This window comes from Xiphophorus hellerii, chromosome 18, assembly GCF_003331165.1.
Source record: "Xiphophorus hellerii strain 12219 chromosome 18, Xiphophorus_hellerii-4.1, whole genome shotgun sequence".
Lineage (NCBI taxonomy): Eukaryota > Metazoa > Chordata > Actinopteri > Cyprinodontiformes > Poeciliidae > Xiphophorus > Xiphophorus hellerii.
The window spans coordinates 29940572-29961985 of NC_045689.1; the positions used below are offsets into that span (position 1 = coordinate 29940572).

Sequence of the window (21414 nt, forward strand, 5' to 3'; positions counted from 1 at the left end):
TCCGGTAGGTCTGACATCTGCAGAGGTTACAAACACCGTCTAATGGAGCACGGTTACATGTCATGAATTACTTGAAGCCGTTGGAAAGCCAAGCGATTATAGGTTGTTTTGAAATCAATTAAAGAAATCCTCAAAAAAAGTTTTCTAGTAAGTCACAGAAGAAGATTGAAGTGGAGGGCGCCCTCTGGTGGTGTGATAGGTAACTAAGTGGATGCAGATGTGTGATTCTCAAGGGAAATCTGGCTGCCATAATAGACACAGACAGACAGATGGATAGATGGCGGTGTTTTGTATTTTCCATGGACATAGTGTCATTTTCTTTTAGCACAATCAAGTAAGGATGGTAGCTTCAGCGGTTTTAAAATTGCTGTGTATATATCAAACATGACTTTAAAAAAATTTGACTTTGTAATTTAGCACCTCTGTCTCTTTAAGAAGCTCCTGCTCTTTTTGACACCCTGCCCTTAGCATGTCATCACAACAGTCCATTTTGCTGTATGCAACCATTCTTAGGACTGTTAGACTGACTGAGAAGTAGTTCATAAGATGAGCCCACCGGGTGTTTGCTGACTCTGCTACCGCTAGTCTGGAGGAGCTGAGGTACTCTGTGAGGCAGAAGCCTGACTGGAGAGGAGCTTTGTGAAAATAGGAGGAGCTTTGTGAGAGCAAGCATTTTGACACCCCAGAATGGTTGCCATGGGAGATTCAAGGGTTTCTTAAACACGCATGAAGAATCAAATCAACACTAGTATGTTTTGGATGAGGGAATAATGTTATAATATGATTTAAAGTAAAAAAAGAAAGAAAGAAAGAAAGAAAGAAAGAAAGAAAGAAAGAAAGAAAGAAAGAAAGAAAGAAAGAAAGAAAGAAAGAAAGAAAGAAAGAAAGAAAGAAAGAAAGAAGAAAAAAAATTCTACAACCCCTCTGCCCATAAACTGATTTATTTCATTAATGATGAGGTGCACTTCCTTGCATCACCAGACAGCAGAAAGGCCATCCAGGGCTAATACTCAAGGATTGTCGCTCCCTTCCGGTTGACTCAGAGACTCCAGACACACCTTAGAGTTTGTGCAGTCAGGCTGCACGCTGTCAAGACCTGAAGCAGATAAGTTTCAGTTAAAGACAGAGTGTGTAATTAAAAAAAAAATACAAACATGAAAACACATAAAACACAAAATGCAATCATTCGAAATGTGATTATGACAAAGAAGTCTCATTGCCTCCAAGGTTTGTATGAAGCTTAATGTGATCTGATAGGATGCTTCCCCTCTACTTGTATTGTGTACCGTAGAGGGAAACATAACAACAGAAAAAAATGGTTGATGGGTAAATGAGAGGAAAAATAATTACAATTTTACAGTGTTTCAAAATGAAAAGGCTGTAAACACTTTTCCGAACTCCCTAGATAAGTCTGAAGGTTCTCAGAATCACCATTGTCCATAGCTACCTTTAATAATAGTGTAATCTTAATGAGAAACTGAAATAATAAACTCTAAGGGTTTGCAAAAGAATTATTTAGCTTTCTTATCCAGTATCTTCACTGGCGATTCCTGTATGAATTACAGGGAAACAGAAACATGAAGGACTGAAATATACAACACTGCCACAGGGGGGCATCCACTCACCAGTGGTCGGAAATGTAAGTAAAGCACTAAGAAAAGCAATAGAAATATTTTCATATTTAAAATCTTACTTAAAATATCTTACTGGAAAAAAGAAAAGACCAATGTTTCCATATTCCTACACAGGTAGGATCATGCCTGACTAGATGTTTTGTTGTGCTATCATTACTGGCTTCAGATGGAAACAAAAAAATAAAATTACCAAAGTCATTTGCAAATTTTTTGGCATCTTCCACACTTTATCTTTCACAAGCAAACTGTCTTCTGACGTCACTGCACAAATTTAGTAATCTGTATTCTTGTAAAATAGGCGCGTGACAACATTCCTCATAAAATCCAATTTAATCCAAAGAACTGTACAAGCATCACACTGATGTATCTGCCCGTGTGAAGAATGCCAAATCACAACGAATCAATCAATAAATAAGATGTGTCTTTACTGTTACGTTTGTGGTAAACAAATTGGAGCGATTTAATTACGTGGATGAAGTTGTTTCTGCTCAGAGTCATTGCAAATTTGGAAGAAGTCGTCTTGACAGCCAATCAGAGGCCAGGTTCTATAGAACGTTCCTCTCGTCCCGCCCGCTGAATTTGATGGGCGAAGTTGACGGTTTGAACGATGTTCTTGAAATGAAGCCGTAACATTTGAGGCACAGCCTCGGGAAAACGGTCAACAATTTTAAGCACTGCGCTGCCCTCTAGTGGCCAAAATGTGCAACACCAGAGACCGACTACATGGGCAGGTTGAAGTGTGCGGAACAGGCAGATGGCAAATAAAATCACATAAACAAAACAAAATGATGTCATAGCATTGCTGCTGTAGTAGAACACCTTAAACCCGGCTACATTTAGTAAATCAATTCTGTAATGTTTCCAGTTTTCAAAAATGAATGACTTATATTGAAATAGTCATGTCATAAGTTGTTAATAAATTAGAATTTGGGAGTATTCATTCTTCTTTACAGGATGATGGACTTCAATCAGTTAAAAAAAAAAATCGGAACCGTTCCCCTCCAAACCTCTTATGAATTTTTTATGTACATTTGATCAATTCTCGTCTATGTTTGTTTTGTGAGGAGAAAAACAAGCATAGATGAAATATTTTGTCAAATATTTTAAGAATATTTGACAAAATTCTTTAAAACCATTTCTTTATCTGTGCCACTATCTGTGTTTCTAATTTGTCATTTCCAAGTTGAAATTACGAAAAATAAATTTGCTTAATAGAAACACGACAATTTCGGGGGGGTTGGGGGAGAGTCCACGTTTTTCGATAAAAGTTTAGATTTGGGCTGGTTTCTGAGCCATCGGAAACACATTTTCCCATCACATGAGGCGATGTATAACCGGATGTTGCTACTTCCGAAAACGAAGAAGAAATAGCATGAGGTTTGTTTTTTTTCTCTCGTCAACGTGCAGCTGGCTCCACCAGAGAGTCATTTGAAAGTGTTGAATCCATAGCTCCTCTGCAAAATCACTACAATTTCCCCCAAGGCCTAAGCGGCTTATCCACCTGAATAAGATTCCAAAGTCTCCTCTGATTGGCTAGCGCCACAGCTGAGTTATGAATGTATCTCGTGTAACTGTTTACGTCTGTCGCTGCCATGATTTTGTAAGGGCTTATCGCGTGAACAACCTTATTTACATGTGATTTTAGTGTAATTTCTTATTTAATGGAAACGCCACATCTACAAAATTGTTTTTTTTTTTGTTGTTTGTTTTTTTCTTCTATTTTTTTATTTTTTATTTTTTTTTTACATTATCAGAATATAAACAAGGATTTTCGCGCATTTGTAATGGAAACGCAGCTTGGTGTTGTTTCTGATGAGAAAACCCAATTACCCAAACACGCTCGGACCTGGTAAGCGCGTCACGTGCGGCCCATGATCACCGGGGATCATTCTTTCTGAACGGTCTCCACTGATGCCATTTCTTTCTTTTTGTTATCATTATTATTATTATTATTTGTGACGAGCATATTTCCGAACCGCATTCCAGCAGCACCAGCAGCAGATCTGGCTTTTGGGAGTTTGTTTTTTTGCGTGACATAATCTTGGTGTGTCTGCCCCTCCTTGTTCCTGCGAGCCGACGGATCAGCCGCGACACCACCCACCCCCACTGCCTTCCTCCCTCCTCCTTTTCTTCCGTCATTCTGCACGGACAGCCGAGCTGAGCGCGGCTCGCCTCGTCATGTTTACGAAGCGCGGCGTGGAGAAAACCACCGTCGTCCCCCTGGAATGATCCGACACGGAATCCCCCCTCCTTCCCCCTGCCGGACCCGGACTTGGACCTGTGCGTAAAAACGCGAGACGCGGCAACAGCCAGACATCCGCTGCGCGGTGGTTTGAGCGGAGGATCGTCTCCTCTTCTTCTTTTTCTCCTGCACGACGCTCCCCATCACATACGGAGGGAATCTATCTCATAAAAAAAACAAAAAACAAAAACAAAACAAACAAAAAACAAAACAAAAACAAACAAACACCAACAACAAAAACAACTGTTTTAATTCTAGAGGAGCAGGGACGTAAAGAAGAGCATGGAGGCCCTGCTGCCTGTGCTGAAGAGCCACCCCGGCCCGGCGGTGCTGCTCTGCTCTCTGCTGTTCAGGGTGGCCCACCAGCTGCTGCAGAGGCTGCCCGTCCCCACGGTGGTCCGGCAGGACGCCTTCCGTTCCTGGAAGTGGAAGAACCTGTCCGTGTCCATGGTGCACTCGGTGCTGACCGGGACCTGGGCTCTGACCTGGTGAGTGACAGCTCCAACCATCCACCCGCTGCTCCACACTGAGGTGGCATTGTCTTGTTCCCGGTTCACATGATGTAGTACAACGTGTGGGAGTATGTGTGTGTGTGTGTGTGTGTGTGTGTGGGTGTGTGTGTGTGTGTAGCAGTGACAGTCTGTGGCAGTCGGGAGAAGAAGAAGAAGAAGGGCATGCTTGAACTGGGACAATGGCATTCTTAGGTGGGGAGGGACACGCGGAGCTGCTTCTGTTGCTGAATTAACGCACGGCGGTTGAGCTACAGACAGAATAAGAAAAGACAAAAAAAAAAAATCAACTGGAAAAACCTGATTTTGTATTGTGAAAGCATCAAAAGATGGGCGGGGAATCCACGCACGTGACTTATCTCCCCACATTAAGAGTCAACAGTAAAGTAAATACTTCTTTAATTTCTGAATCAGAAATGTGAAGGAATGACTCAGTAACGCATGGCAGGGTTTAGAACCAAGCTTTCACTGTGGGGTGTTTACACACACACACAAAACGTTGGGCTATTAAAGGGACGGTATCATGTAAAATGGACTTTTTTGAGCTTTTACTTCGAGTTATAATGTTGTTCCCTCATCAAAAACAGACCTGGAGTGTTGCCTTGATTCTTCCATGCATGTTTGAGAAATCTTTTAATCTCCATGGCAACCAGTTAGCTGTGCAAAACGCCTGGTTGGACCTAGCTTTGCCTCTTTGGAGGATCTAACCTTCCCAGACTGTAATCCATAGAGAACCTTTCCCCTACGACTACACCACTCAGCTCCTTCAGACTAGCCAGCAGTAATTAGCAAACATTTGTTGGACTGTGCATCTGCTGAGCTCATTGTAGGAGCTGCTTCTCAGTGGCGCGCTGGCTAAAGGGTTAATGGAGGAGCAATGTTGTGAGGTTGGCGTGTCAGAAGAAAGAGCAGGAGTTTCTTAAAGAGACAGAGGCCCAATTTCAAGGCGTTACATTGCAAAGTCAATTTTTAAAGCCATGTTTGATATATGCAAACATAATCATACATCAAGTGTGGAAAAATGTTCATAATATGTTTTCTCATTGTCAAAATGTTCTAAGTAAAAAAACCTCTGGTGTATACAGCTCAGAGAGGCGCCGTACCTTTAAAACATCCCCTGGAAGCATTGATAGCTGTTGTTGGGGGAAGAAGGTTTTTGAAAGGCCTTTCTTACCGACGCCTCTGCTTAGTCAGGGTTTTCTGTCCGCAAACGAGCCGCTGCCTGTCTGACTCAGGTGAATATTCAGAGTCGTTAATCCGTCCTGTGTGTGTCCCTCTCCGCAGCGTGGTGATCTGGCCCGAGACGCTCAGCAACATCCGCGCGTTTCACACCCCTCTGTCCTACCTGCTCATCTGCGTCTCCACAGGTCAGTAAACGCACCTCTGTCTGTTTTATGTGCCAAAACCACATCCATGTCGCTTATAGTTTTTCTCTGTTTTTTGTCACATTACAAACATAAACAATGTAATTAATTAGTTTGATTTTTGGTTCGAGCAACATAAGTAGCATATAATTGTGCAGTGACAGAAGATCGATATAAATTATATATATAAACAATTCAATCTGGAGAGACTCAGACGGAGATAAGAAGACAATTAGAAGAGTTTATTGACAAACAGAATTTAAAGTCTTTGGCGCTCAGGCCCCGGCTGGGGATAACGGTTATCGCAGCGTTAGCGATAGGCTTCAGATGAGCATCCCCGATGCTGTTAGGAACGTCATCCCCCAGGGCCCGGCACTGGTGGTGGAGGTTGAAGAAGGGTGCGGGCCTCAGGACCGGGCGAATGGAGGAGAAGGGGTGGTGGTGGGTTGAGCTCGGCTGGAGAGCGAAGGACACCATGAATGAAGGTCCTTATCAGCTGGGACTTGGTCGATGATTGGACGTGACGTGGCTTGGTCCGGCGTTGATAGGTCGACGATTGTGGGCAGGTCGCTTCAATTAACGGGTCCCGGTGGGGATAAAAGAGTCTTCCAGTTTGAATTTGCGCCTAGGCTTCATTATATATATAAAAAATAAAGAAGCAGTTCAAACGATTGAATTCAGAAGTCACTTTATTAGCAAAAGCACTCCAACGGTGTTAAATATAGTCTGTGTTTGAATCTAGATGGAAACCTACCAAAAAAAAAACCAAACGTTATAATTGTTTTTCAGCCTCGTTGCGCCCCCGATAAAGTGTCGCCCAGGGCACGGAGCCATAGTCGAAGCACCACACCAAACATAAATCTAACCTGTTAGTTAATCAGGTTGGATTTATGGAGAATTTGATTTCACTTTGGAGATCAAATTAAAAGTCTGTTCATGCCTCGCAATGCTTTACATCAAGCAACGCAAATATTATTGTTGCTAACTTCATTAAGGAAGATTGATGCTTTTTTTTAAAAGTTGAAACTTTTAAAATTTCACAAAGTGATATTTTATTGGTGAAATGTGAAAATATAAATTGTTTATCATCTGTGCACGTTTGGCAATTGGTTTTATGTTTTTAATTTGTGAAATATGAAGAGAAAACCAAATCCAGTTGGATTTTCTCCAGAACAAAAGGGAACAAAAAGGAAAAAAAAAAAGAGTGTTTTTTTTATTGTCGTTTTGAATGTGAAAAAAAAAAAAACATGAGGAGAAACGAACATTTTTCTTTTTAAATTTAACATCTGGCTTCATACTTACCGGAGAAGCCATGACTCATTTTTCCATATTCCTACACAAGCGCCTAATTGTAACGCTTGACTAGATGTTTGTTTTGTTATCATTGCTGATCTTCTGGGAAACTTAAAGCTGATGACTGTAGTTTTCCATTTGCAGTTGAAATTTGAAGGCCACTTTTCAGACTTTTATGTTCCAACTCCTTTGATCATTTTCCTTCCAGGCACCCAACAATTATGTACATAAGATCACAACACAATACCGTACGTTTGTCGTTGTGTTAAAATACGAAGGGAGGTCTATATCTGAGAAGGTGATGCAATTAAAAAAAAAGAAGAAAGGTTTTGACTTAAAAACAGCCAAGTTATTTGATCTGTACGTGAGAATATTGAAATGTTACTGCACCCATGGCAGAGTGTGGGAGGAGTTCAACTGCATTTGCCTCCTGTTACAAAAGAAGCGTGTAATTATCTCACTTTCTGTCGTTTGAAGCAGTCGGCAGCTCCTCCTTTAATCCTGACAGGTGAACGCTATGGCCACCGAAAACAACCGTCTCGAGCCTCGGTGGTCTGTTCGCGTCTCCCTGTTGTGTGTGGTTTGGTTTTCATGTCTCTAGGAGAATACAAGTCTGGTGAGAGCTTCCCTCCCACCCCAACAACTGCAAACAGCTCCTCAGAGCCCAAACACAAATGAAATGAGAGGTTAGGCGCATTAACAGAGCAGCTGTTTGTGTGTCATGCTCACCTCAGAGTGGCACTCGTAAAAAATAAATAAATAAATAAATAAATAAATAAATAAATAAATAAATAAATAAATAAATGCATAAATGAAAAAATCCCAGGCAGTGGAAATATTTCAGCTGAATCAGACTATCACAGTTTAATAACCAAATGAGAAACGTTTAGTTTACATGTCTGGAATATGATGACTGGAGACATTTTGTTTAACAGTCACACAAAAAAGTGGAATGTTATCTAATTGTTTTTTTTAAAAAGCAATAAATCCAATGCAGTAAACTACGGAGGGGTATTAAGTCCAAAATTAAGACTGCTGCGCACCAAGCAGTGGCTACTTTTTTAGTTATTTTTTAATGGAAGGTCCATGTCTTTACCTCACACCACATTAATACAAAACTACTTTTCCTCCCCCAGGTTACTTCGTGCACGATGCAGGCGATATCATTCTGACGGGACACGGCAGAGGATCGTGGGAGTTCCTGCTCCATCATGCGTTGGTAAGATGTTTGTGCTCGTGCTTTTGTTTTTAACTCGATCAAGCTGGCGTTTCTGGTTCCGACAGAATATCTGAGTCACAAGACAAAAGAAAGATAACAACAAGTTCTGCAATGCGTTGGACAGGTTCCCAGGACATGGAAAAAAAAAATAGGAGAGTTGAAGTTGACTTGATAGGTTATTAACAGAGAGAGCTTCGTTTTTCCTCTTTTTTTTATCAAACAAGGTGTAGATGACAAAAGAAAACAGGATTTCCATTGATGCAGAAACATTGCTAGACTTTTGTCCCGCTTAATGTTTTTTTTTTCTTCTTTAAATATTAAGGAATGCTAGTAGAATTTTTACTCAAAATGTGTCAAATAAAGCTAACACATTCAACCTTTACTGCAATAGTATAATCTCACACCGAAAAAATGAAAAAGTCAACTTTTAAACAGATTGTGGCGCTCTTAGATAGGGCTGGACGATATGGCTGAAAAATGTATTACGATGTAAAGGTTTCACATCAGTAGACATAGATCATTATTAGTGCTGTCTAGGCCTGTTGCAATAAACAATGAATCAATTAATTGATCAATTAAAACAAACGCAATAATTTCCATTTGTGTGATTTATCGGTTTTCTCTTTTCTTTCTCCTTGTACCAAAGATTGGATGATGCTTTGGTCTCAACTAGCCCTTTTTTTTTATAGAACAATTTCGTTTACAGAGACGTCATACTTACGTGTGTTTCTGTTTACGTGTTTACTAGTCACGATTTATTACCGCGCTTTAACCATGTAAGCTTGAAATGTAAAAATACACGAAAATCTTTTTTTGTCTCAAACCAAACATCTCAGTTTTCCAGGGTTGTGAATTCAGGATGGTTTAAAAGAAGTCATTTTGTTTCAAAAGTAACTTAGAAATGTCAACAATAAACTGGTTGTGCTTCGGTGGAAGGTTAATTCATCATTGCAATAAGTACATCCTACTTGGCACACCAGTCTCAATCTCCTCACTCATCTTTTCACTCGCGTTTACGACTCTACATTGCTGACCGCAGCACAAGGCCTACTGCTTTGAACTAGGTAACCCTCCATGGGAGAGATGTTTTATAGGTAATGCGATTAATTGGTATTATGTAATATTAATGCGTTAAACTTTTTAGATTAATCACATGTGTTAATGTTGACAGCCCTAATAATTATTGATTATTTTTTTGTTTTAAATATCTGAAATACTTCCAGAGTAAACTGGTGCCGTGATCTTTCCTTTTTTAGCCACAGCTTTCACTCCACGCTGCTGTTTTTCTTTATTCTCAAACATTTAACTGCGTCTCCACAAGTTACTCAACACGTTGTTGCTAGGTAACCAAAGAGTCAGTTGGTCTGTTGGTACCACCAACCTAGCTTAGCTAGCCGTGAAAGGTTGAGCAGCTATAGTCTTTCCTTTGAATACATCCCCCAGAATGCCGTGCGGTTCTGGATAAGAGTTCAGGGAAGCTATTGAGCGTTCTATCAGATTATATACTGATATTGATATTGTGATTGATATTGTTAATGATTTATTGTCCAAAACCAAACCCGAGGTTAGCCGTCCGTTAGTACAAACACCCTCACCGTGGTGTCCTGTCTCCAGGTGATCTGGTGTTTCCTGTACGCCCTCTACACCCAGCTCTACATTGCCGGTGCTTTGATCGCCCTCTTCGTGGAGGTCAACAGCGTCACCCTGCACTTGCGGCTGATGCTGAAGCTGGCCAACGCTCAGTCCTCCTCCATGTACCACAACAACAGAATCGCCAACCTCTTCACCTACGTCATGTTTCGCCTCGGCACCCAGTTCTACCTCACCTGGTACATCGTCGACAACTACTCGCAGATGGACCGCGGCGGGTACTTCCTCGTCTCCATGATGATGATGAACATCATGATGGTGATTTATTTCTACCGTTTGCTCCGCACTGACTTCTTTCCCCGAAGCAAGAGGTACGCGGGACAGAACGGCACGCACAACAACAACTCCAAGAAGTTTCTCAGCGACTGACCGGGGGGAGCGGTTTACAGGACTGCACCACGTACTTAATTTAAGACGGAAAGTTTACAGATTTTGTTGTGTTTTCATACTAACATATGCTCCTGACAACAGATTCACTGCCAAAGAATAAGCTCCCCAAAACACGTAGCCTTTTTCGGGGGCTGCTTTTACACAGAAATTTTAAAGTAGGAAATTTCAACTAAATTCAACACAAGTTTAAGTGAAAACTGACAAATCCTTGAAATTGTACAAGTTTTGGCGTAACGGACAATGTTTTATTTGTTGGAATACCAATAGGGTTTCTTAGATGTTTTGTAAAAATGTGATCAGCATTTCTCTTGATCACTTTCCTACTGAAGGTTAAAATGGAAGTTTGGAAGAACTCAAGCTTTTGGCCTTTAGATCAATTTTTCTGACCAGCTCATATGAAGCATAAAGTAACTACATAATAAATAAAATGTACAGAGTCGACTAAGTAGCGATAGCACTGAGTGGGATTAACTTCTGTATCAAACTGTGTATAAGCATTGTGTGCTATTGATTAGTATGCATACATAAGAAGTAGGGGAAGCTTGGCTTTACGGAATGGGATTCTTAAATTGACATACAAAACATTAATGGAAATATAATAACAAGCAGTGTGATGTAAATAGATTTTGGTCTGTTTAGTTTTCTATGAGCAGTAATTCTTTTTTAAAAAGTGATCCACTGGCGTCTATGTAGAGGTGACAAAAAACACCTTTAAAGTTATTAACCGTTTGATAATGTAATGCTTGTAAAATGCATTCATTAGCCTTACTTAACAATGAAAAGAATGATGACCATCCCATGTCTGTAAGCTAAATATAAAGAATATGCCACAGATCTTTCCTTTGTACTAATACTAAGGATGGAACTAGTTGGGATGTCAGCAATAGGACAAGAATACAAACAACTTGTACCGCCTAGTTTTCAATGGAAACATACCAATGAGAGAAAACAAATGAATAAAAATAAATTATGTTAAGACCCTGACAACTTCTACCAGAGTGACCATTGTCACTCACTATCAGTGAGTGAATGAAACACAGAAGCTAGCATAGCCCATATGAGATTACAGAATTAATGGTTGCGGATTAGAAATTAACTTTAAAAAAAAAAAATCCAGTTATTGATTTTATAATAACCTTTGGCTAATTTAAAGAAAAGTGTTGCATTCCTGACACTATTAATGTATATACTGGCAGCTATTGAGCTAAACGCTAAAGCTACAGGTAGCTAGCTTCTCTTTTATTGTTTAATATGACACTAATTAGTGAAATGTAGTTAATTAGTTAGGTAGTATGTTTAAAGCAGATGATATACAACTTTTGTTTACTTTTCAAAAAGCATTTTTTTTCTTATTCATTCCCTGTCTAAATGCTACAAGTGAGCTGCCTATTTAGCTTACAAGCATGAGAATGGTACTGATAGTTTCATTAAAATCTCTCTCAGAATCAATATGTTATTATAACTAAAGCAAAAAAAAAAAAAGTAAAAGACATTTAAGTACAGTTACAATTTACCTTCATAGGTGCTAGACGGATTTCCTTATTTAACGTGATGTTGCTAATGTTTTGAGGTAGGTTGATTGTTGCTTGCTACTTTAAATGGGCGCTGGATACAAGCGAGGTACTGATATTATTTATAACTATATTATTTGCTGCCGGAATGCTAACATCTTGTGGTAATGTTACACTTGTCCATTGAAGTGTATGTTAAGAATATTTCAGTATGTATTTGAAATGGGTAATCGCGTTTCGTCTGCTGCTTTTTGTACAGCACACTCACTATACGGTATGTTGCAATATATTTTACATCTGGATAAAGAAAAAGTGTTGGTTTTTTTATAGGGTTTTTTGACTAATGTTGTTGACACTTGGAATTTTCTGAATTTGCATTTTAATATTGTATGTGGGCCAATCCTTCTGTCTCTATGAAGCCATGTCTCCAGGTATGGCTGAAGAGATGCTGGACCGGACAGAGTTGTTCATGACCAATTGAACTGCTAACATGCTATGATGCAGGATCATTTCTTCTATGACTCTTTGATCAAATCTGTTTCTAACTGACTCCAGTGGAGCTGAAACCGGATCTTTCTGCCATTTGTTCACAAGGAACTCTGAAAAAAAAATCTTTCATACCAAGCAGGCAGCAGCACAATTGTGTGGTCAGACACTGTGTATCTCTTTTGCTGGTCTGGTTAATAGCGACACTTTGGAGATGATCAACTTTTAAAGATTGAACCTGATTGACGTATGTCTCCTCTTTCTTTTATTTCCTGAGAAATGGATGTAAAACACTTTGTAAATATTTGTCCTCAAGTGCACGTTCCTTTAGATCTTTTTGTCTTTTTCATTTTTAAAGATGTACGTGTTTGTTGGCTCTAAGTGGACTTGATCATTGCATAAGTCGTAACTGCTGATGACAGTAAAATTTTACTGACAAGTTTATTCCTCAGACACAACATTAGATGCCCTCCAGTCTTTCTCATGGAGAGAAACATGGACAAGTTTGGATCCTGAGACATTAGCAATATAACCTTTGATTTATTTCCAAAAAGGCATGAGGACGTTGCAAGTACTAAATCATCAGGGCATAACAAAACAACCCCCGTATAACTCTCTTTACCAATAGTCAATAGTCATAATGTTGTGGCTGATCGATGTAAACTTTATTTTATATTTCAACCAACGGCAAGAACAAAAGGCATAGATGGAGCTGATGTGCGTCTGACCTTTGCTGTTGTGCCTTTGTACCAAAGTGCCTTTTGAACATAAGCAGAGTCTACAATAACTCTAAGTTTCCCACACAATGAAGGGAAGGAGTTGCGACAGTTATTTCAATTGATCATCAGCACAATAATGTAAATGACTCTTGTATTAAAAGTGTCTTTCGAATCACTGAGTGAATAAAAAAAGTGTTTAAAATCACAGGGGTCATGATTTCTTTCTGTGTTTCAGTTTGCGTGTGAAAGCTGAATAAGCACTTTCTTGTTCACAGCACTTTCTACCAATAAAATCTTGAAAATTTGCCCATCCAATGTATGAAGCCAAAAGTTGAGACAACTGAGTTCAATGAATTGTTCAGCTCAGAAAATACCGTTGTTCAATTGGATGCTAAATATAACAAATCAGAACCTTGACTTGACAACAATCAAAAAAGCTTCCTAGCAGCATTTCCATTGACCATATAATTCAGTATTGTCGTAATTTTACATTACAAAAATATTTTTCGCACAATGGAAACACACCCTGCGATGGACTGGCGACCTGTCCAGGTTGAGCCCGCCTGTTGTCCATTGACAGCTGGAGATAGGCACCGGAACACCTCCCGACCCCGATGAGGTAAAGGTGTAAGAAAATGGACGGATGGATGGAAACATGGCAATTTCAAGAATACTCGACTTTTGATAAAACGTTTAGGTGTTAGGTAGAGTTGGGGGTTTTGGGTTAGGGTTAGGGAATACAGACAAAGCTTTGAGCACATTTCCAGTGGAAATGCAGCTACAGATGATTAAATATCCTGTTGTGCGGCCAATTCAGTGTCAGAAAACAGCAATATAAACATCAGAATGTCTACTAAAAAGGACTCAGATTAAAGGTTGGATTTCTCTAAAATTTTCAATGTAAGATTATGCTACTACATATGGAATCAGACTTTCATCTCATAAATCTAACTTTTTTGCTCAGAATAGGGCTTTTAAAAAGTCAGAATTCCAGCTCTGCTCTCTGGTCAATCTGTGTTACACACCCCTGTCTCAAATAATGGCACTAAAAGAGCCAAAAGTCAGTAGAAATCTGAGATTGAAGCCAGATTTTCTTTTGTTTATTCAAATTTAGTAAATAAACTATAATTGTTCTTTTAAAGTTGAGCTTTTGTCAGGGATGCAGTAGTGGAGACTTTTAGATCAACAGATTCCTGGCAGTTCTTCATTTTGTCCAGCAGGGGGCCGAGCAGGGGAAAATGTGGGAGGAAAGAATGAATCCAGGGGAACTGAGTCAGCAGCTGCTGTGATCCCTCTCGGCTGCTCCCCACAACTTCCGTGGCTCGACTTAAGCCCCATTAATAAATGTTAACTCTGTTTTTTTACTTAACACGGAAAGCGTGAACTGCGTTAGTGCGGAGCAAGAGGCGTCTTTTGGGGGAGTGAGACTGAAGAGGACCATCTTGAACCGCTGAGGTATCCTGTAACATCAACTGCAGCTAAAACGCTACCTCTCTACAGTTTACTTCAGAAAACTCACAGCGACCTTCTCTCTTTTCCGCTTTTCACTTACGGTTTGTTGGTACGTAAAAGTTTAAAAAGTCGCTACAGCTGAACGTAGAAGGAAACTGAATGAAGTAAATTGTACTTCTTTTGTCTTCAGTCGCAGCTTTGATGAACAATAGGATTAAAACAGACAGTGAGTGGCTCGGGACTGATTACAGTTGCCCCGGCTACCTTTCATTTCATGAGTAATCAACCTTTGGCTCCTTTAGGCTGCCGTAGTTCTTAGGAAGTCTCGGGATATGTGTGTAGTAGTAGGAGCCTGTATTCTATAGCCTCTGGGTGTAAAGCTGCAATAGTACCTAGTAAAGATGTACGAATTTAGAAGCAGAAATATTGATTCAAATTATTTACTGTATGAACTAATCTCGAGGAATTTGATGTTATATATGTAAAAAAAAAAAAAAAATTAACACTGCATATTTTTTACGTTTTTTGTTTACTTAAAAAAAAAAAAAGCATTACAAGTTATAACCTAGTGCCACACTAAAGTATTTCTGATAGTGTTTTGATACCCAGTTTACAAATATAATAATTTACCACACCGTCCAAAATGGTAAAGGTATGTGGAAAGCCTTAAAATCTATTTTTATTGCAGTAGCATTGTCTTCCACTGAAAAATGTAGAAAAAATACCTTTGATTTTAGTCATTTTATTCAACAGAAGAAAAAAAATCCAAAGAGCTGGATTTTTTTTTTTAAAGAGGCCCAATTTTAAAGCATTAAATTACTAAGTCATATTTGATATGTATAGCGTTTTCATAAAGCCTGACCATGACATTTTGTGCTATGAAATGGCACTATGTTCCTGCCCCTTTAAGGGCAAAAACAGCCGACAAACAGCTTGTTTACGGCACTGTCTCACTTGTGTTGTTAACCCATGTGAGTCTGGGTGCTTTCTATGCAAAATAAACTTTTAAGCTTGGCAGTATGGGGGTTAAGTGTGTAGAGAGCCATATGCAGTGTGAGAAGGACAAAGGATCCCCCAGAACACTGTATATCTAAAGCATTTTCTGTCTTAAATTTCATTCGGCGCGGCATTAAAAAGTCTTAAATTCGACTTGCTGTAACCTGCAAATACCCTGTATTGCAACCACATCGTTGATTCCAATATACATTCACTATTCTGAGCAAGATGACATCAAAAGTGACACATGCACTTCAAAAACTGTCAAATCTGTCAATTTATTTGATCCACACGACACACACCCATTTCATTATCCCTGCACTACAGCAACATAATGTGACAAACCCAAAGAGTTGAAACGTTTGTGTTTTTCTCGTCCAGACGTCGTTTACCCCGAGGCTTCATGTCTCTCAGAGTTTCGGGCATGAGCGTTTTTCCTCCGGTTCGCCGGGACCGGATCATCGCTCAGCTGCCTCAGGTGACAATCAAAAGCGGGAGCGTCAGCAGCAACTTTACTGTTTTAGAGAATCAATATCGCTCTCACGTTCTCTTCCTCTCTTCTGATTTTAGGCTTTCAGAAAGGAGGCGGCTCTTCACGTTACGGAAGAATTCAACAATAAAGTGAGGACGGCCTGCCAGGAGCAGCGGACCGGCACTGTGGGGTGAGAATGAACACCTGAACTCTCTGTGAGCTCGGCTTGACGTGATTATTTATGTTTCATTGGCGGACTCTTCTACCATTCCTTGTGTCAGATTTAAAATCTCCAAGGTCATCGTGGTCGGTGATCTGGCTGTGGGGAAAACCTGCCTGATTAATAGGTAAACGCTGCAGGCTAATGAATGCATGAAGCTTGATTTATTCATTAAAATATTTACTAATGTGCAAACATTAAGAGTTGGATGTTATTTTTGTTACCTCTGAAAATATCTGCAAACATTGTTGAGTATGAGTAGTGAGTGTGACTGTGTTTGTAGTTAAATTATTAAAGATAGCAGGAAGGAGAGTGAACCTGTGTTAACTGTTGTCCAGTCAAACATAACTGGTAACCAGGAATATGGAGGAATGTTTCTGCCATAATCCAAGAGCGCACATTTTCAGTCTGAAAACAGGATTTCATGTCTTTTGTTCTCAAAACTTTTAACACTTTTGCCTACATTTTTACTTTGAAGGCAAGACTTCGTCTCAAAACTTGTAACGCTTGTACTCAAAACTTCTCCTTGCGCTCACAGTTCTATGAAACATAGAACTGCCTTTTGGCGCAGTCGCCTGGTAACCTCTCAGCCAATAGAATGAAAGTGTTGTACTGGGTGTGTTTGTTTCCTTCTAGTGGTGTGCCTGTGTGGCTACTATCGATTGTAGCAACCTGCGCCACCCACTGGATGTAGGGAGAAACAACGAAGTCAGCTTTCTTCTCCGTAGTACACTAAACATCGGCCAGCAGTGTGCTACTGATCGCTAACAGCTACTGATCTTTGGCTGGGTGAACAAAATCCTGCCTAAGACAACATAGTACAAGCATTACAAGTTTTGAGAAGAAAGGCATGAAGTCCTGCTTTCGAAATAAAAATGTAAGCAAAAGTATATAAAAAAAATTGGATAACAAAAGACATGAAATCTATAAATGTGAGAACACATTTTTAATAGTAGATATTTACATGAAAAGAAAAAGTGTGAGCAACGTGACCAAGTGATCCAGAAAGTAAAACCAGATTTCTGCTTTAGATTTTGCAAGGATGCCTTTGATAAGAACTACAAGGCGACCATCGGTGTTGACTTTGAGATGGAGCGCTTCGAGGTGCTCGGCGTCCCTTTCAGCCTGCAGCTGTGAGTCTGATTATTTCTTCTTTTTTTATTATTATTTATTTAATCCGCTTGCTGTGACTTTGCTGAGTTTTTGCTCCTTTAAAGTTGGGACACTGCAGGCCAGGAAAGGTTCAAGTGCATCGCTTCCACTTACTACAGAGGAGCTCAGGGTTCGTCCGTCCAGCTTTTCCAAATATACCGCGGATTAAACAGGAAATAGGTGTTTGGGGGGGGGGGAATTCAAAAAGGCTTCAAATTAAATGTTCTTCTGTCCTCAGTTGTGATAATCGCGTTTGACGTGAATGACATCGCCTCTCTGGGCCACGCCAGGTAAGCTCTCTGATCGCGGGAGTGTTGCTGGACTCATGATTTCTGTCTCGCTCGGTTTGATGTCCTGCCATGTTTTATTGCTTGCAGGCAGTGGCTGGAGGACGCCTTGAAGGAGAACGACCCCACCAGCGTTCAGCTCTTCCTCGTCGGCACAAAAAAGGACCTGAGTGTGAGTCTTAACGCTGTTTAAAGTGGACACTGCCTGTGGATGTGTTATGTTGGGTTTTTTTCTGGAAGTGCTTGGGTCAACGCCAGGCACACACACACACTCCCACTCTCACTCACACACACAGTTTGTGCTCTTCTTCTGGTTGAAACCTCAGGAATGTTTCGTCCTCCCCATAAAAACCCCAAAAGCTTTTCTGACTGAGGCAGGAATATTGGCTGTTTTTGAGATGAGTCTCAGCTCTTCAACTTCCGCCTGATTCTCGTAAAAGTTCCTCTTTTACTTTGCTGCTAGTGGTGAATTATGGATGTTTTGTCAATCTTAAAATTTTTTACAATTTTATACATAATTTGCACAAATATGTGGCAATTTCTGTATTCTCACATGTCACTCATCTAGTTACATTGCATTGCAGGAGTTCTTGGTAAGTTCTCCACTCAAGAAACGTTGGCATATCAAATTATCTACCAAATACACACAGTAATATATATTCAATAAGTTAGGATCATATCAAAAACTTCATTTATTTGATTGCTATTTTCTTCTCTCTTATTTCCCTATTTTATTTTTTGATCTCTACTATGAATCAGAATACTTTTTCTTTAATAAAGTTTGAATTGGATTGAATTGAATATTTCAGTAAATGAGTTCACTAAGTAACATGTCATATAGATTAATTTAACAGTCTTTTGGTCTTTATCCTTCACGTTTTGTTAATTACCATGATTTTCTGTTCATAACTAATGAAACATGACATTTAATATTAGATTATCACACAGACCTACAATTTAACAATAATATTAATAATAGCGTAGAAACATTGACTTAATGAAAAGTATTTTTAATACCTCCTTGAACGTTCTGATTTTCAAGTGGTGCTTTTGAAACAAATAAGCTTCTTTGGAGCGGATACTGTAACTTTTTCAATTTGACTGTACATATTTCCAATGAAAATGAGCACGCTTTTAATACATATTAGAAAGCAGTCTCTGGTTTCTCCTGCCATTTCAAACAGTCTCCTGCTCAGTATTCCCGGATCGAACAAGATGCCGTGAAATTTGCGAGAGAGATTCATGCCGAGTACTGGGCTGTCTCATCGCTGACGGGTGAGTCGATGCATTTCATTCCTGTGAAAACTATTTTCATGTTTGACACTCCACCTTTGCATACACAGCTCGCCAATCACTCTCTGTATAAATCAAAAAGTGGGATAAAAATATGCTCTACTGTCCCAACTTGGGAGGAAATTCAGGTGTAACAGCAGCAACGTGACAGAAGACAGGCATGCGGGTTAACACGAAGATAAAAGTATTTAAAATATATTGACTTTGTTTTTGTTGATAAAACACCAAGTCTCTGTCTACCCTTTATGATGTTTAGCGTAATCTGTGGCTGACAATAAGTAAAATAGCTTTATTTTCTCCAAGTCATAAAACAACTAGCATCTATAACAAGCAACAGTTTATAATGAATCCAAAGTCAAATGGCCAATTTAGTAATAATACCTCTGAGTTTAGTATTCTAGTAATCATGCTAACTGTTTAGCTTTTATGCTAGTAGTTTAACATTCTGACTGTTTTGAGGGTGAAAAAGCACAACTGTCTATGAACAGCGACACTCTGAACACTTAAGAGGACTCATAAAACGCTTGTAATATATTATAATAAATCAAACACCAGATATACCATAATACATAATATACATTATGCAGTACTTCTCAAATAGTGGTGGCGAAGTGTCAAGAAGCAGGACTTTATAATTGTCTTTATTCATACTTGACTGATAAACAAGCCTCCGGTCACTAGGTGGCAGCAGTGTTCAAACTAATCAACAGGCTGCCTGTTCCAGCCAGTAGAAGTAGCTACAAGAGATTTTTATTTTCAAATATACAAGAATAAAGCCATCATACTACGAGAACCCAGTCATATTAACAGAATAATTTAAATATCGGCAGAGTACAGACGCATAAATGCTAACATAATTTCCGACACTTTAAGGCTTCTGTCAAAAGCAGTTTAAAAAAAGATTTAGGAAATTAGGAAAAATATTTCTAAATAAAGAGACATGTGAAGTGTGACTTAGCCACTGCAGTGGTTTCTAACTAGCCTCTAACAGATCTGTGGCTACTTTTCTTCAGGGGAAAACGTCAAAGAGTTCTTCTTTCGAGTCGCCGGTTTGGCCTTTGAGACAAACGTTCTCGCCGAGTTGGAGAAAAGCGGATCGAGACAGATTGGCGATGTTGTCAGTGAGTATGTGATGTGAACTGTCTCGAGAAGTTAAACAAACGTCCCACAAGTTAACGCTCTTCTTTGTTGTTGCGTTTAGGAATTAGCAGCACTTCTAGCAATCTGTGCACCACAACAAAGAAGAAGCAGGCCAACTGCTGTCAGTAAGGATGGGATAAAGGTTTTTTTTTTAAAAAAACAACAAACGCACAGACTCTGAATGAGACTTTTTCCTCGGCGGTGGATGAGTGTGGCTGCCGTCCAGCTTAGTTGGGAGGATTTCTGTGGCCAGAAAAGGAGGGGAGCATTTCATGGCATGTTTAGAATCTGTATTATTATTTTTCTTTTTTTCCTGACCAGCAGGAAAAGTGAGAATATTTGTGGTGGACTTTAAACACAGAGCGATAGTGCTGCCATCAAACTGCCAAAGAGTTTTCAGATGCTTACTCAGCTTATAGCTCCAGTTTTGCTGCTGAGTTTTTCACAACCAATTACTTGTTGCGTTTTTAGCTCAAACACATAGGTGAAGTTTTGATTGTTTTTCCCAACTCCCGCTTTTTAGATCGTTACTTCTTCCCCTCAACTCCTTCGTTGCCGTTTAGATGTTCTGGCAACTTGATAAAAATGTGTAAATCGTCTTAGTATGAATGCACCTTTTAAGGCTGTGGCACATTTTCATACTGAAAAAATTACGAAATTCAACCTTTAATTTAAGTGCAATTGTTACGTGGGCGAATTTTTTTTTTTTTATACAAAACTACTGGAATCCCTTACTTTAAACTGAATGACACTATTCATTTTTCTCAGTAATTTTTTTTTTTCATTTTTATAGTGGCTGTGAACGTTTACTTACTAGCCTGGGAGTACTTGTCTGCCTGAAGCCTCACTATACACCCACTTCTGTTAGTTTCTCTTCAAAATAGGAAAGAAAGGACAGAGATGCCATATTTACGTGTCGTTTAAAGTCAGGGCATTTCGACAAAAAAATGCAATAATTTAGAAGTAATAAGTTTAGGTTCTTCTTTGTAGCTTAGTTTGATTTTGTTGCGACTTTCTGTTTCCCTAATTCAGTTAGTTTTAGTCAGTCTTTAGAGTGTGTTTGCTAGGTTTTTTTTTGGGGTCACGGAGTGCTGTAATTTGCCGACAACTGAAACAAAACACTAAAACGAAGAACTTCTCTAATTTCAGTGTGTTTAGTTACTTTTATGAACAAACAATATAGTTCCAGTTGGTTATAGTCTTTCACCATTAATTACCATTACTTATTTCAGTTGGCAAAAAATGTTTTCTCAATCTCACTTTTCTTTATTTTGTTAGGTTTTGTTAACTGTACTAACCTTGACATAAAAGTCTCGTAAGAATAAAACCTTCATAGCCACAACGAACATGTCAGACCTGTGATTAATGTGTTTAAGGCCAACTTA

At 39.3% G+C, this 21414-nt stretch overlaps 2 protein-coding genes across 3 annotated transcripts; both read left to right on the forward strand.

Moving 5' to 3' along the window:
- Positions 1–3754: 3754 nt before the first annotated feature.
- tlcd1 (TLC domain containing 1) lies at positions 3755–13222 on the forward strand. The gene is made up of 4 exons (XM_032545312.1): positions 3755–4364; positions 5670–5752; positions 8179–8261; positions 9876–13222. The coding sequence occupies exons 1-4, from the start codon at positions 4159–4161 to the stop codon at positions 10278–10280; spliced, it is 777 nt and encodes a 258-aa protein (XP_032401203.1). The 5' UTR covers positions 3755–4158; the 3' UTR covers positions 10281–13222.
- Positions 13223–14257: 1035 nt separating this feature from the next.
- Positions 14258–21371, forward strand: rab34a (RAB34, member RAS oncogene family a). Of its 2 annotated transcripts, none has more exons than XM_032545992.1 (11): positions 14258–14472; positions 15847–15943; positions 16036–16127; positions 16219–16284; positions 17189–17290; positions 17375–17439; positions 17548–17599; positions 17687–17768; positions 18781–18871; positions 19903–20010; positions 20091–21371. In XM_032545992.1, exons 2-11 carry the CDS (start codon positions 15869–15871, stop codon positions 20156–20158), a joined length of 801 nt encoding a protein of 266 aa, XP_032401883.1. In that variant the 5' UTR covers positions 14258–14472; positions 15847–15868; the 3' UTR covers positions 20159–21371. The 2 variants fall into 2 exon arrangements, with proteins under 2 accessions (XP_032401883.1, XP_032401884.1); XM_032545993.1 differs by having other exon boundaries at positions 14470–14578.
- The last annotated feature ends 43 nt before the right edge of the window (positions 21372–21414 follow it).